Source organism: Nelumbo nucifera, chromosome 3 (assembly GCF_055504915.1).
Source record: "Nelumbo nucifera cultivar China Antique chromosome 3, China Antique-T2T, whole genome shotgun sequence".
Taxonomy (NCBI): domain Eukaryota; kingdom Viridiplantae; phylum Streptophyta; class Magnoliopsida; order Proteales; family Nelumbonaceae; genus Nelumbo; species Nelumbo nucifera.
Window position 1 is genome coordinate 8,064,523 of NC_142651.1, and position 15,237 is coordinate 8,079,759.

Sequence of the window (15,237 nt, forward strand, 5' to 3'; positions counted from 1 at the left end):
TTCATCGATCCAACAACAGCTTTAACGTCACCTAAAGTCCTAAACAAATGCACCTTTACAAAAAAAAGGAAAAAACTAAAAATGCACAACCTCACAACGTAGGACTGGAATTGAGGAATTCCAAATTACTTGGTGCCCGTTTGGGAGCTGCGCAGCAGCCTATGGCCTTTCGAGGTGGGTCCATAGCTATATGGACAGCTTTAAATTACCGGAGAGCCTAAATCAACTATCGGTCAATTTTCCCAAATGCCTAAATTACCGGACAGCTTTAAATTACTCCAAATGCCTCAAAGCAGCCCAATCAACTTAGCGAACTGTTCAACTCGGCCCTGGATGGCTGGAAGTGGAAGGGCTCAGGGTTGGAGTGCAGTGGCTTTTAGTTGTTTTTTCCTATGTGGGCCTCTTAAGCAATAATGTTTGGTGAAGGATCCGAAGAGCTCAAGGAAGGACTATCCGCTTCAGTTGGCTACTTGGCTTATCCTGTTATCCAAAGCGTTTCAAAGCATTTAAACCAGCTTAGCTGGATCTTCGTCTCAGCCATCCCAAATGGGCCCTTATTGACAGTTACGTCTGGGCTTTGTTACTGGGTTGCACAAAAGCCCGGCCTGATCTGAAAGCCCGTTACTTCATCTAGTGTACGTACATCAAAAGTAAGCGGATTATAGTGGAGCTCCTTGTCTTTCAGACAGGGAGATCTGACTATCTGAGGAAGTCTCCCAATTATTCTCGCATCTTTTATTTCCTTTTTTTTTTTTTTTAAATTTTGTTTTATGCTTATAAGCATAATTCGAGCTTAACTTCCTTTGGAAATTGAAGTAAACGACTGTGAACAAATCAGAAATGATGCAAAAAAACCCTAGAATTTCCGTCTCACGATCCTTCTCATTCATTGAATACATTGAAAACCAGATCCGTCTCTGCAGCCTGATCTGATCTCCGATCTTCTCGAACTTTAGCAAATGGCAGGCGCCGTATCGGCGCTTTTCCTTCTCGATATCAAAGGCCGCGTCCTAGTGTGGCGTGATTATAGAGGTGACGTCTCAGCTGTACAGGCAGAGCGTTTCTTTACAAAGCTTATTGAGAAAGAGGTGAGCTGATAATTTGCTTGTTCTTTCCATGACTTGGATCTCGAATTTTGTTGATTTGGATGAGATTTGGTGTAGATTTGTGTGGTATCCTGAGCTCGTTACATTGATCATGGTGATCGTAGAGTTCACATGGTTTCCGATCATTTTCGAAGACTTCTAATGAAGTTTTTTATTTTCTTTTCTGGACGGAAATTTCTTATTGGTTTGGTTATTCGTAAATGTGAGTTACGTGCGTTTGTCAAGCAATATTCGAGGCTTCTTAGTATAATTGCAATAAATTGTCATTCCAAGGTTCCTTCTATTGATGATTTGAATATGCAGTTTCAATGTGATCTGCTATTCTTTCTGGACAAAGTATGTAATTTAAATGTTCTTATCCTCACAGTTGGTGGGAGCATCTGAACAATGTTTCATCTCTTAACTTCTGTTTTCTTATTCTTTTTGATCTTCCTCAGGGTGATCCAGAGTCCCAAGATCCAGTTGTGTATGACAATGGTGTCACCTATATGTTCATACAGCACAATAACGTATTCCTGATGACAGCTTCTAGGCAGAACTGCAATGCTGCAAGTCTTCTTCTCTTTTTACACCGTGTAGTTGATGTAAGATGTTTGTAATTCTGTTAAAACTATGAAAAACGTTTTGCCTCCAAGTGATGTACAATATTGGAATGCTGTTGTATAACAATGACAGGTCTTTAAGCACTATTTTGAGGAATTAGAAGAAGAGTCACTGAGAGATAACTTTGTGGTTGTGGTAAGTAGATATCTCTTTTTCCTTCTTGGTAACCTACATTGGTGAAGAAAAATAAAATTTGAAACATCACCAGTTTAAGATATTTAATAGCATTTAGGTGGACTCATTGTGATGAATTACTGTTTTGGCAGTACGAGTTACTCGATGAAATGATGGACTTTGGTTACCCTCAGTACACTGAAGCAAAAATTCTTAGTGAATTTATCAAGACTGATGCTTACAGGATGGAAGTCACTCAACGACCCCCAATGGCTGTAACAAATGCAGTGTCTTGGCGCAGTGAAGGGATACGATACAAGAAGAATGAAGTGAGTCCTATTTCCATGCAAATGCTATTGGTGCTTTGCTTTTAGGTTCAATGTGTATCTTAAAAATCTTCTCTAATGTTTGATCAGGTGTTCTTGGATGTTGTGGAAAGTGTCAATATACTTGTCAACAGCAATGGGCAAATAATCCGGTCAGATGTTGTTGGAGCATTAAAGATGAGAACATATTTGAGGTGTGGGTTCATCTTATGCATTTTTTTTCATCTGCATTTATTTAGAATTCGGCATGTTTTATTCTTTCGGGAGATTTATTCCATCACATCTATCCACTTAGAATTTCTCTCCATGTAATTGTTAGAATCCAGTAATCATTGTTACATAAATGTGAAGTGAACTCAGTTTCTGTGTAGGTATTCTCAAATGCAGTGCTAAATGTCTACTATATCAATATAATTGGCCATCTAGGCAAGCATATGATACCAATAACTTATATTATTGATGATAATAGTTGTAACAATTTAATATGATGGTGATCACAGGGTAGCTAATAAAGAATAAACTTCATTTACACAAGAATAAAGTTCCTGAACTGTATCACTGTTCACTAAGATCATTGGAGATCACTGGACTACTGGAGTGTCTTAGAATTCTTAGGCTTGTCACTGGTTTGTATGAAAAGGGGCCATTTCTTGGTGTAATGGTAAAATCTTGGGCTTCATGATAATGTGGATTCAAGTCTTTAAGCAGCCACTTTATGCCTAAAAATGCCAAAGGTTAGGTCTGTTTCCAGTCCACACCTCCCAAGACCCCAGATTGCTGGGACCAACATTGGGATGGTTTTTTTTTTTTTTTTTTTTTAATTGCTGGTTTGTATGAAATAGTAAAAAAGATAACAATGTTATGACTATACATAACCATTCTAAAATATCTGAACAACAAAATTTGCTTGTTTTTTCTTTTAGATTTGAAAATAATATATTAATAAGAAAGGGGAACAAAGCTTACAGTATAAAATTGACATTTCATGAGCAAAACCTGCATTCTCATTACGGATTAATTGGTTATTTGAAAATAACAAAAAAATCTGATTCTGTATCTAGACCTTTGTCCTGCAAAGAGAGAAGGTGACCAGATCGTCCGAGAGAAAAAACAACCCCCAAAATGATCGGACTCCTCAATCACCCCCCAACAACCAACCCAGAAAAAAAATTAAGCCAACCAATCACACCCAACAACCTTAAAAACAACCCTAAAACAAAAAAACAACACAAGACCCCTCTAACAAATGAAATATCAGAGTTCAGAAGCAGTATTTAGGTTTCAAGTTAAGGGTTGTCTTGGTTTGACAGCAAATGGATTAGCACATTTCTCCTCCACTGGTCATGTTGAGTTGTTGAGGTCTAAAATTAGGATCTAGTTCCTTTTTTTTTTTTTTTTACAATGGTAGTTTTATAAGTGGCTTTAGGTGGTTAAGCATTGCAGTCTATGGTATATTACTGAACCATGGAATGTTTTTCAGGTCCCCCAGGCTATATCTTCCCAAGTTCTATGGTGGGGAATTTACTGAATTGCACTCATTGGTGAGGTTTATACCTTATTTATTTATATCAAGGGAAAAATATTTTTTTATTCATTTTGGGTTTCTAGTTCAGTCTACTCCTAGAGTGTAAGTGTTACATCCATAATCCCTGTTTCCTTAAATTGAAATTCCAGTAATCCTTCAATTGCTAATCTACAGAAAGCAATAGTCCAATAGAAAATGAAGGGGAAGCACAAGAGTATGCATAGTTTTCAAGGCGCCAAGGCGAGGCTAGGCGACAGGGGGCGCCTAGTTGCCTAGGCGATGGATTTTTTTATGTAGAAAGCATAGATCCTAGGGTAGTTCCCTAGGTACCATAACCATATTTCCTTAATAATTATTTATAATTTTCATAAGAAAAGTATAGAGTTCATGTTAAAGTATAGAAAATCAACATATTAATGAGAAGAAGAAGAAAAAGAAGGAAAGAACATTCAAAAAATACAAGGTCTGAACCCTTATTTTTGTTATAGGAAAAGAAGAAAAAAAGTAGTAGTAGAAAATGTGTTGATTAGACAAAATTTTAAGTTCTTCCTTACTTATTGGTTCAGGTTTTAAAGTCTTTGAGGGTTCAATACAGCATTTAGCAATGTTTGTATTGATTAAACCCTAACAAATAAGAAAATAATAAAAAGAAATTAGTATATAAACACACAAAATGAATATTTTAGTTTAATAGTGCCTATTTTATAATTATAATGTCAAAAAATAAAGAATAAAAAAGTATTTTATAATACATAGCACAAAACTGCTTGGCGATTAGGTGAGGCGAGCCTTGTCGCCTAGGCGTCGCCTTGACAACTATGAGAGTATGCAATATAAAAAGGCCATTACCCAATGTTGGTCACGTCTATCTGTGGTCTTGGGAGGGGTGGATTGGCTATGAATCTATGTTTTGAATTACACATGCAAACTGCCTTGATTATGAAGACAATCATGGTCAATGAGGTGAATTGATTGAAAAGTTGCCATCTGTTGCCATGTGCAGTTGGTATTGCATGTCATGGTTATTGGTCACTGGCCATTGACAGATCTAAACACAATAATTTATCCACTTGCTACCTTAATGAGGTTAGTGAGATATTGCCCATCAGATGGTTTCACTAGGTCTGGTTTAGAAAGGGTATTTTGTAGGTAACAGATCCTTACAAGAGTAGTATTTTTTTTTTTTAATGGAAGCCTGTCTGCTGAAAATACTGTGCACCTATGAACATCCTTTCTTTACTTTTCTTGTCATGTATTCTTGATTCAATCATTGATTACCTGCTCTCTCTCTCTCTTTCTCTCTCTCTCTCAAAAAGTAAAAAAAGATAGTTATGCAATAGTATTAGAGCATTAGATTATCTTTAAATGGTTAAAATGGGAAATTTCCACTGTTTTAGGAATAGTCAGGAAAGAGAGTGAGACATTATAAGTTCCTGCCTAAAGCAAGTAAAACTTTTCTTGTTTTTGATTAAGCTGTCTTCTTTCCTTATAGAGTTTATACCTCTGATTCAGTACATCAAGGATCCTATATTCCTATTGCCCTTACCTGACCAGTGGAAGCTGTTGTGGAGGATATTTTCTTTCTAATTACTTCTTTTCTTTATTGTCAAATTTGGCAGTCAGTTAAGCTTGTTCATACTTCAGAAGTGGGTTTAACTGGAAATCTGGAAACTAATCATGCTTCATTTGTGGCAGTGGTATGCCTGAATGTAAGCTTGGCCTAAATGACAGAGTGCTACTGGAGGCTCAAGGTAGATCAACAAAAGGGAAAGCAATTGATCTGGATGATATCAAATTTCACCAGTATGTAGCTGAATTCTTCAGTATTTGTCTTCTGTACTTGTTCCGAAGTAATGATGCAAATTCTACTTAAGTCCAATTCTGGATTTTGACATTGTCATTTGTCAATACCACTATTTATTCCAATAGCTCCTTTTTTGGTCTAGGTGTGTACGTCTGGCTCGATTTGAAAATGACAGGACAATATCCTTTATACCCCCTGATGGGTCTTTTGATCTGATGACATACAGACTCAGCACTCAGGTTGATTTAATGCTTTATATATCATTTATGGTTTAGTACTGGTTATGGCCATATTTTTTTTTTTTTTTTCAGGTCATGTTGTTCCTCCAGGCTCATTTCTTTTTCTTTCAGGTAAAGCCTCTGATCTGGGTGGAGGCTCAGGTGGAGAGGCATTCAAGAAGTCGTGTTGAGCTGATGGTAAAAGCACGGAGCCAGTTCAAGGAGCGTAGGTATATATTTATTGCCTTTTATTTTCTATATCTGTTGAACTGATCTATTACAAGTTGAAGGGGATAGAAGACCTAGGGGCAGTCCAAAAAGGACATAGGTTGAAGTGGTAAAAAACGATTTGATAGCTTGTAATTTAACAATGTATATGGCACTGAACAGAATGGAAAGGTGAAAAAGGATTCATGTAGCCAACTCCATATAGTTAGAACAATGCTTAGATAATGATGATGATGATGATGGTGATATTGTATCCACTAGTTTTATTGCTCCTAAGAATCAATTTAGAAGACTGGGAAGGGTAACTTTTAGAATGTTTTGATTTAACAAGATGTTGGTTTTACAGCACTGCAACAAATGTTGAAATTGAGTTGCCTGTGCCATCTGATGCTACCAATCCCAATGTGCGAACTTCCATGGGATCTGCTTCATATGCACCTGAAAATGATGCATTGATATGGAAAATAAAATCCTTTCCTGGGGGCAAGGTAAGAGCTAGCTTTAAGCTCCTTTTCCACCATCCAATAGATGCCCAGAAATTCTTCCTATTTTGTTGTCAAATGACCATAAATTTTGAATGAGCTTGTAATTTAATAATGCACATACTACTGTGTTTGAACTAAATTTTGTAGGAGTATATGTTGAGGGCGGAATTTGGTCTTCCCAGTATAACTTCTGAAGATGCAGCTCCTGAGAGAAAAGCTCCTATTCGTGTGAAATTTGAGATACCGTATTTTACTGTCTCTGGAATACAGGTACCCTTCTAACTGGAGTATTTTCTCTCTTGAAATGTGTTAGAAAATATCAACCTATTCAGGGACCTCACCTAACAGCTTAAGCTTTTAGGTTGAATGGTTCTTTGAGATGGTATCAGAGCTATTTTCACCAAGTGGTTTAGTGTTCGATCCTCATTACCCCCACTATAATTAATTAAGTTTCAGCACAAGGTATGGGTGGGCCTCTGCTTATTCGCACTTCAAGCCCAATGGGCTTTCGTGTGAGGGGGCGTTTTAGAAAATATCAACCTATTCAAGGACCTCACCTAACAGCTTAAGCTTTTAGGTTGATTTTCTTTGAGAAAATGGAATGTTGCATAATTGCTGTTTTGTGGATTTCCAGTGTTTCACATTCAAGTTAGTTAAAATATTTTGTTGTATTTATTTTAAAGACATGGAGATAAAGGTTTTCTCAGATAGTCCATCTTAGGATAACAGTACAATCAACCATGTCATCTTTATTCCCACCCTACCCTACCCCTTGTGACAGACTCCCTTCTAAATAACAACCATGGATAATTCTCATTAAAAAAAAACAACCATGGGTTTTCTTCATTTTTTTGAATAATAACAAGATAAATCTCTATTTAAGCCATTTGGCATAGATGTTTGGGATGAAATTCCCTTATAAGTTGCCAGGTGCCAACCAGCTGGTTGGTAAGGTCTCCTGCTGGTTGTAGTGGAGACTTGGGATCGAATCCCACCTGCATCTGGGTTGGGGGATGGATTGTCTGAGACGCTTGTATGTTGGGTGGCATTTGAAAATTTTCAGGAAAAAAATCTCTTGTTTTCCACTTCCTAGGAACAGAAAAAACTGTGGAATTTTTTTTTTAAAACCCCACCTTGGTTGATGTCATTCCACTAGTTTGCAATTGCAAATTGTTTCTTGGGTATGTATACTTCTGTTTTCATGTGGGTAAGTTTTTTTTTTAATGAATTTTTCATGTGGGTAAGTTGATGATGTAAGTAGGTGCATCTTACTTATTATTCTTTGTCTTACTTCAGATTGAGATAGGATTAGCTGAACACATTAGCTAGCTATTCAGCGGTCTGTGGAACCAGTAATAACACTCCACACCAGTCACAAAATACGTGGGGCCCACAATCATTCAACCTCTCAGTGTGGGCCCCATGTATTTTATCACTGGTGTGGAGTGCTATCATTGGTTCTACAGCCTGCTACACAAATAAAGTGTTACAGCGAATCCAAATTCCTTGAAGATTAGATAGATGAAAATGGATGACTTACCCTTTAGCTGCTTTGTTTCTTAATTGGGTCCTTGAGTAGTCCACCAACGTTTTGGATTTACACCATAGACTTGTAATGGCCTGTTTGCGATACAACATTGCTGCCAGTTCAGAGCATCTAATAAGCAGGTTATCTCTCCTTAAAATGCTAATGGTTTGAGTGGCCAGTAATTAAAGGTCCAAGCTAATTAAAGCATTCATTTTGTTTGACTCCATGTTAGACCTGTGCTAATCTTCATCTGTGTTCTTTGAGATATAATATTCCTAAGCTGCATTGAAACATTTATTTTGCTTTTGGTCTCATCAAGTCGATATGAATCTATGTATTTATTCTTTAAAAATGGAATATTCAAGTTGTTTTCTCATCCTCTTGTGATAATCAAGATAAACTGCTTTCACCAAAAAAGTTGGGATTTTGTAGGTACGTTACCTTAAGATCATTGAGAAAAGTGGATACCAGGCCCTTCCATGGGTCAGATACATCACAATGGCCGGTGAATATGAACTGAGACTTATTTAAAAGCCACTCGAACCGGCACTGCTAACGACCACGTGATATATTTTACGGGCTCTAATATTCTAGAACTCAAAGCTACTATAAAGGAGCCTAGTGTGAAATAGTTGTTCCTTCCAAAACCGTGGTAAGTTTTAGCTTTTGTAGTCTTTTATCTCTTCCCCCTTCATCTCTGTTTTTGTTCTACAGTCGTTTGCAAGGGTCCATGGTCACCCAAAAATGTTTGTCTATTCATTTTTTTGTGAGAATTAAGAATCATTTATTGGGCATTGGATGGTAGCGGCTGGTCCATGATTATGATATTGAATGTAGGTGGCCTCTCCACAACATGCATTAGAAACTAGAAAGTTCCTTTATTATTCATGTTCTTCCCTATTGCTTAAAGTATGGAATTTGTGTCAAAATTCGATAAAACTATATGAGATGTTCAAGTTTAGTTCTTTTCTCTATAATATGAACTGCATTAAATTTTATCCTTTAGTGCTAGGCTGATACGGGGTTTAACAATGGCTGCAGGGCCTAACTTTTCCTGATTTTTAAAGGAAGAGAGAGAATAGATTAGAAGGAATTTAAGTTTGATACATCTAAAGTATCTAGGTTGAAGCATTTACAAATCAGAGTTAAATTAGCATGTAGACCATTTGATCCTTGGCAGTTGGCACATGCAATGTTGCCATAAGAATGCACTCTGGACGGAATTTTGAATATTCTATAATAATCAAGGCATATTGAAATGCTTCAACCAAGCAAATAGTATTTGTACAAGTACGATTTTGGTATTTTGAAATGCTTCAACCTGGCAATGGTTAGGAATGGCAACGGGGTGGGGTGGGAATGGGAAGCTATTCACCATCCCCATCCCCATGAAAATCCTATCCTCTTCCCCGCCTCCGTCCGAACCCCATTAGCGGGGACAAGGTTATCTCCATCCCTTTTCCCATGGGGATTCCCACTTTCCATGATTTTTTATGATATCAATTATTTTGTTTTTATTTTTTATTTCATTTAAAAAATTAAAAATAAAATAGTTAAAATTTATAATCCTATCAAATAAGATTCAAATATATTTGATAATATTCAATTATATTCTTAAAATTATTAATATACATGTGTATATGCATATATGCATATATACATATGTGTGAATTGGGGGCCCTGCATAAGGCTGCAATTTGGGCCGGGTTAGCCTGAACTCAACCCAAAAAAGTCAGGTTGGGTTGGGTCGGGTTGATGCTCGGGTTAGGGTTGAAATCTATGAACCTGACTTTATTTTGGGTTGGGTTAGGGTTGACCCCTTGAGTACCATATATATATATATGTGGTAGTTGTATAGCCACTACCACATATTGCCATTTATTTCATTTAAGATAATCACTTCATTTAATCCTAATTGGAAATACTAATACCTTGATAACATATTTTATGTTTTTTGAATATTTTATTCTTTATCTCTTCTTTGTTGTTTGCCACCCATATATAGCTTGTTGCCCATAAAAGATCTATTATAAGTCATAATAAACTAGTCATTTCAAACATTTTTTTTTCTAACTTTTGTACTTAAAGAACCCAATAAAAACATCAAGATTTTAAGGGATGGGAAGAAGGTTGGGTTGGGCCCAACCTGAAGTTGACTTTGAGTTGGATTGGGTTGGGTTAGGGTTAAAGGAATTTTGTTAGGGTTAGGATTGGGTAGGTCGGGTTGAAAGTCGGGTTGGGTTAGGGTTAGAGTTGGGGGTTTAGAACTTAGGGTTGGGCTAGGGTTGACCTCAACCCGATCTAACCCGACCCGACTTACAGCCCTAGCACTGCAGGGTGGGGAGTACTTTCCTGTCCCTGCCAATGGGAATGAAAATTTTCTTATCCCCATTCTTGCAAGGGATCAGGGAAATGGGAAAGTTGCCATTCTTAGCATTGGTTCTTTATGTAACATCTGTCCTGATGTCAAACCATTTTCTCAGTACTGAATAAACTTTGTACTCTTCAAAGGCATGTAATGCTAAACAATGGTGTGGTGTACTATCGACCACTTCTTACCTTCCCTTCTAATATGAATACCCCACTTTATTAAGAACAAATATTAAAATATTGATACTGTGTATTGATATAGTTGATACTTTGTTTTTTTTTTTATTTTTTATTTTATAATAATGAGATAGTTCTAGAGAGTAGGCTTGAAACCCTTTAAAAGTTTTCAAAATATTTGTATATCAACGTATCCAAATGTATCTAGATAAACTGGTATCAATAGGAGGGGTGTTGTATTATATGGAAACTTTAATCCCTGATTAAGAGTTGAAAATCTACCCTATGGTAACTGGACCAAGACTGCGAAATAAATTGTCACAGAGCTTTGATGAGGGGCCGGCTATCTCTAGGCTGCTGATACTCGTGAGCAGTGATAAAAGTAAAAAAAAATATAAAGGTCGTCAAGTATGGTCATTGCGACCTAATTAAACCAGACAGAAAAAAAAACTACTGCAAATTATCGTGGCGACCATTCACTAGTTATGAAAGAGTTTCAAGTATCCAATTATTCACTTTGGGCTTTCTTTCCGGGAAGCTGGCGGCTGGCAAGAAAGAGAACAAGGACGTTTCCAAGTAAATACGAGAACACAAAACGGTCACAACTTATTACAATTCACAAACTTACAACTTGAAAAAAAAAAAAAAAACACATAACAGTCGCATCTTACAAACACATAATGGCCACAACTTACAAACACATGACAGTCCCAACTTACAATTCACAAACACATCGATTGAAAGGTCCGAAACAACAGAAAAGGAAAGCAAGTCAGATAAGAGCTAATCCTACAGACAACCTACGAAGCTCTTAAACTCGGCCCATTCTCCTGTTGCTTTGCTGAAATTTTGGATAACCTCTCCAATAAGATTTCAAAATTCTCCTCCCGATCCAACATGCTAATCCTGACGTATGTTTTGTTCACTCCGAAGTGCTTCCCGCTTCTCGTTAGGATCTTATGGGCCCTTAGAAAACTCTCGCTGTCCTTTATCTCCTCCTTAAACTTCAGCCAAGCAAAAGCTGTAGTAGAAAAAGCTCAAATCATGATACGTTATTAACAAAATCTTCTCTCCACCTCCTCCACCATTTTATTAGTACAAGTAATCAAGCAGGTGATGATGAAACTAAAAAGTAGAGAGAAAGATTTCGTTACCGGGATGTGCTTCCGTGAATTCTCCGGCAAAGTTGCAGAACTCCTTGGGGTACTCCGGCAAAGTAAAAAGGTCATTTCCTCTAATAACGTTTCTCAGACACTCCCATCTATTGATCATGAGGCGTCTGAAATTGTCAAAGAAGTTCACTGAGCCTTGGGACCCCAATTGTTTGCAACTATCAGACACGGCTCTCAGAAGCTTTGCCGCCCGAACCTGTGAGTCCTTGGACACACCTATTGTGTTGAGCTCAATGAACTTGGTCATCTTCTTAGCTACCTCCTTGTCCTTGACAAGTGCCCACCTGAAAAACAAGAAGATCAAACCAAACAGTTGGTTAAATTTACTTTTAAGGCACTAACTCAGTTACCCCACACCTACAGCTACAATTTATATACAAATTAAGACCAGGGAATGATGTGGAGCTCACCCAATGCGTGATCCAGCATGTCCAGTGCTTTTGGAGACGGTGAATAGCATGAGATCGTGATCTGCCTGAATTGTAATTGGTGTGTATTGTGGCCAGTAGTAAGCTAGGTCATAGACCACCTTTCCTCCCCTCCGGTTAATCACAGTTTTCCTGGTGAACCCATCGGGGTTATTTGGGGAGGTAACGAGTTCTATGTAAGGTTTATCTCCGTCGAAGCCATGTGCGTCACCGGCCCATCTGTAGAGTCTGGACCTCAAGAATTCTGTCAATGTCGGATACGACTGCAAGTGACGAACAATTCAAGACAACAGGACGGATGGAGTTAGCAGCGGAAATCAATAACAATAAGCAACATTGTTTTTTTCTCCCTTTTGCTTTTTTTCCTGATCCATCCGACATTATTAATAAATTCACCTTATAAATACATGACCATTAATGATGTTATTTTGATTTCTACTAATAATAATCTACAACATAATCACGTTACCCTGTAATAACAATTATACTTCGTCGTATTAATCCATCATTAATTAAGGGCTCGAAGGACCATACTAGTCTCAAATGTCAGAACCCAACCCAATCTCACTGGGTTAGGTTTTAGGTTGGGAATTCCACGATTCAAAATTTCAAATTGGATCAGGGTTGACCTCATCCCAACCTAAATTGGCCGCCCGCAGAGTACACCTCTGTGAACAACCGTCAACAAATCTACGTCTTTCTTTTATTGATTCACATTCTCGTGGCTTGACTGGCTTCTTTAAAGATTTCCAGGTACTATAACTCTATACAAATTTCAACGGTTAAGCTCTATATTACTTGTTTGTATAATAAAATTCTCGTCACGTAAAAACATCATTAATGTTTTTAGACTGAACAGTAAAAAAATCTCGTTATAAAGTGATGAATGATGACTTGACTGACCTAAGCACAGTCTGACTATCAAACAAACCCTAATCACGGTCTGTCTGTTAACGTTGCAGCTCCATTTCAGGAAGACAGGAACATCTCGGGTACCAATGTACTGTTCCCACTGTGTGGATGCAAGTTGTTGTGTGAGGTGGGTGTGAAAAAGTATTATTTGAGTAGGAAGTCTGGATAATCAGATTCATCGGACTCTCTTCACCGAGTCCGGATCACCTGCCAATTAAATACGTTCCTGACATCCTATTAACATCATCTAATACCTCACATTTTATATATGGTAGGTCCTATTTTTATGATGGGCTTTGATGGTGACTTCCGTCGTCCGAATTGTAGTCTATAGAAACGTCCTCAATAACGGATTGGGCCCAAATCCCCTGAAAGGGGGCACCAGAGAGAATGAGTGAGTTGAATTGTTTGAAAATGCAGTCCCAATTGAACATAAATTCTGTCCGCATAGTGAGATGTGTGGTAACAGAACAAATTGATATAATGTTGAAATATGTTTTATTGGCAGAAGACCCTAACTTTCTTTTCACAATAGTTGGGATCTAGTCCCAACATCCATAATAGCTGAAAATCAGGAGATCTTCCATAAAGGGGCTGTGACCTGCTACTAATAGAATGCTTTCAACACTGTTCCAACAGACATTGGGAACACCTCCCTTCTCAATTCTCATTCAGGGGGAGATGTTTCTAATGTGAAACTGCAATGGCTGGTTGGGACCTTGTATTGGTAATCGATCCAAAATTGTCATAAAAGACAAAGAATGTCTCCCATGAATCTAGATCTTCTTCTAACATCATCTAATACCACACATCTCATGCATGGCGGATCCCAGTCTGATGGTGAGATGTGCGATGTAAGGTGATATTGGAAGGGTGTTGGGAATTGTTTTGTTGGCAGTAGATCCCAAGGCCCCAACTAGTTTCCAATGGCGATCCGCTATTGTAACTAGATCCGAACTCTTGCATGCTTTTGATTGTTTTTTGTTGGGATCAGATCTAATTTTATGGTCCCAAGGTCCCATAAGCCATTGTAACCGTACATAGGGAACATCGTGGCGAGATGTTCTGGATGTACGGCTGGCAACAGATCCGGACTCTGAAGATGATCATACACAACCATTCTACGTTTCATCCTTTCTCCCCGAAATGGAAAAGGCGAGGAGGGGAGTGAGTTATCATGCGGCCCTAACCACGGAATCATCGTCAGCTTAAATTAAGATGATTAAGATTCAACTGTTTCGGAAACCGTGTATCATTAATCAATAATCACTGCGAGTGCAAGGAGAACTCACGGAGTAGTAAGGAGCGGCGGAAACGACGCTCATAGGCTCATCTGCATCCGGAGAAGATAGAGCGTAGAGCGCAGCCTGAAAGAGCTGCGTCGAACCGGTGCCCACCACAATGTGACGATCTTCGGTAACAGCATTCCCCACCAACCGATGCAGTCGCCTGACCTCTTCCGCCAACTCTGGCTCCAGAAACCAACACAGACTTGTGATATCGGAGAAGTAGCTCAACGATTGCCAACCCGTGATCACCACCGCACAGTTGTCTCCCATCCTTCGCCAGTATGACTCGAACATCTTCGGATCGCCACTGTTGTTAACAGTAATTAATTTAACCAGTTAAATAACAATCACATTATCATACAGAGATATCAAACCCCAACTTCTACTTAAAAAATGGAAGCAAATTAAAACGCCTTTTTCCTACAAACAAGTTACGAACTTACTGGTCAAGGTTGATGACAGAGTCGGAGGGGAGCTTCTTGGTTACGCCGTTCTCCTTCGCTTCGATACAAGAATGAGAAGAGGAAGAAGAGTGTCCGTTAATTGCTGCCTGTTTTGTACCGCACATTTTCTTTTGTTTCTTCTCTGCAAACGAAGATTAACTATGCCTCTCAAGTTCTGATACAGGGAATTGAAGGATCTTCACGTTTCACAGTGACCCAACCATCAACCATGGACGGTATATATAATATATCCTGATCTGCTGCATTTTTTCGGGTTTATAAACATGCCTACCTGAAATAGACTCTCCAAATTAAATCGTGACTCACGCGATACATGCATGCACGAAGAAACGTTGAATTTGGGATTCTTTAATGGATTGGCGCTACAGAAAGTTAGAGAGGTAAAAGTAGAACGGATAAGAGAAAAATAAATTAGATTCAGATTCAGATTCCACTCTCATATATTACAACGATTTAATTAATTATCTTTATGAGAAATGCGAATGCCA

The 15,237-nt window shown here is 38.1% G+C and overlaps 2 protein-coding genes across 2 annotated transcripts; one reads left to right on the forward strand and one right to left on the reverse strand.

The window, feature by feature from the left end:
* Nucleotides 1–623: 623 nt before the first annotated feature.
* Nucleotides 624–8,914, forward strand: LOC104593121 (AP-1 complex subunit mu-2). The gene is made up of 11 exons (XM_010252822.3): nucleotides 624–1,088; nucleotides 1,544–1,690; nucleotides 1,782–1,844; nucleotides 1,976–2,152; nucleotides 2,240–2,343; nucleotides 5,370–5,477; nucleotides 5,621–5,717; nucleotides 5,829–5,926; nucleotides 6,271–6,412; nucleotides 6,557–6,679; nucleotides 8,370–8,914. The coding sequence occupies exons 1-11, from the start codon at nucleotides 960–962 to the stop codon at nucleotides 8,466–8,468; spliced, it is 1,287 nt and encodes a 428-aa protein (XP_010251124.1). The 5' UTR covers nucleotides 624–959; the 3' UTR covers nucleotides 8,469–8,914.
* A 2,153-nt stretch (nucleotides 8,915–11,067) lies between these two features.
* LOC104593122 (L-tryptophan--pyruvate aminotransferase 1-like) lies at nucleotides 11,068–14,949 on the reverse strand. Its single transcript, XM_010252823.3, has 5 exons — nucleotides 14,729–14,949; nucleotides 14,289–14,592; nucleotides 12,067–12,347; nucleotides 11,639–11,940; nucleotides 11,068–11,505 (listed from the first exon to the last, which is right to left on the reverse strand). The coding sequence occupies exons 1-5, from the start codon at nucleotides 14,851–14,853 to the stop codon at nucleotides 11,285–11,287; spliced, it is 1,233 nt and encodes a 410-aa protein (XP_010251125.1). The 5' UTR covers nucleotides 14,854–14,949; the 3' UTR covers nucleotides 11,068–11,284.
* Between the last annotated feature and the right edge of the window lie 288 nt (nucleotides 14,950–15,237).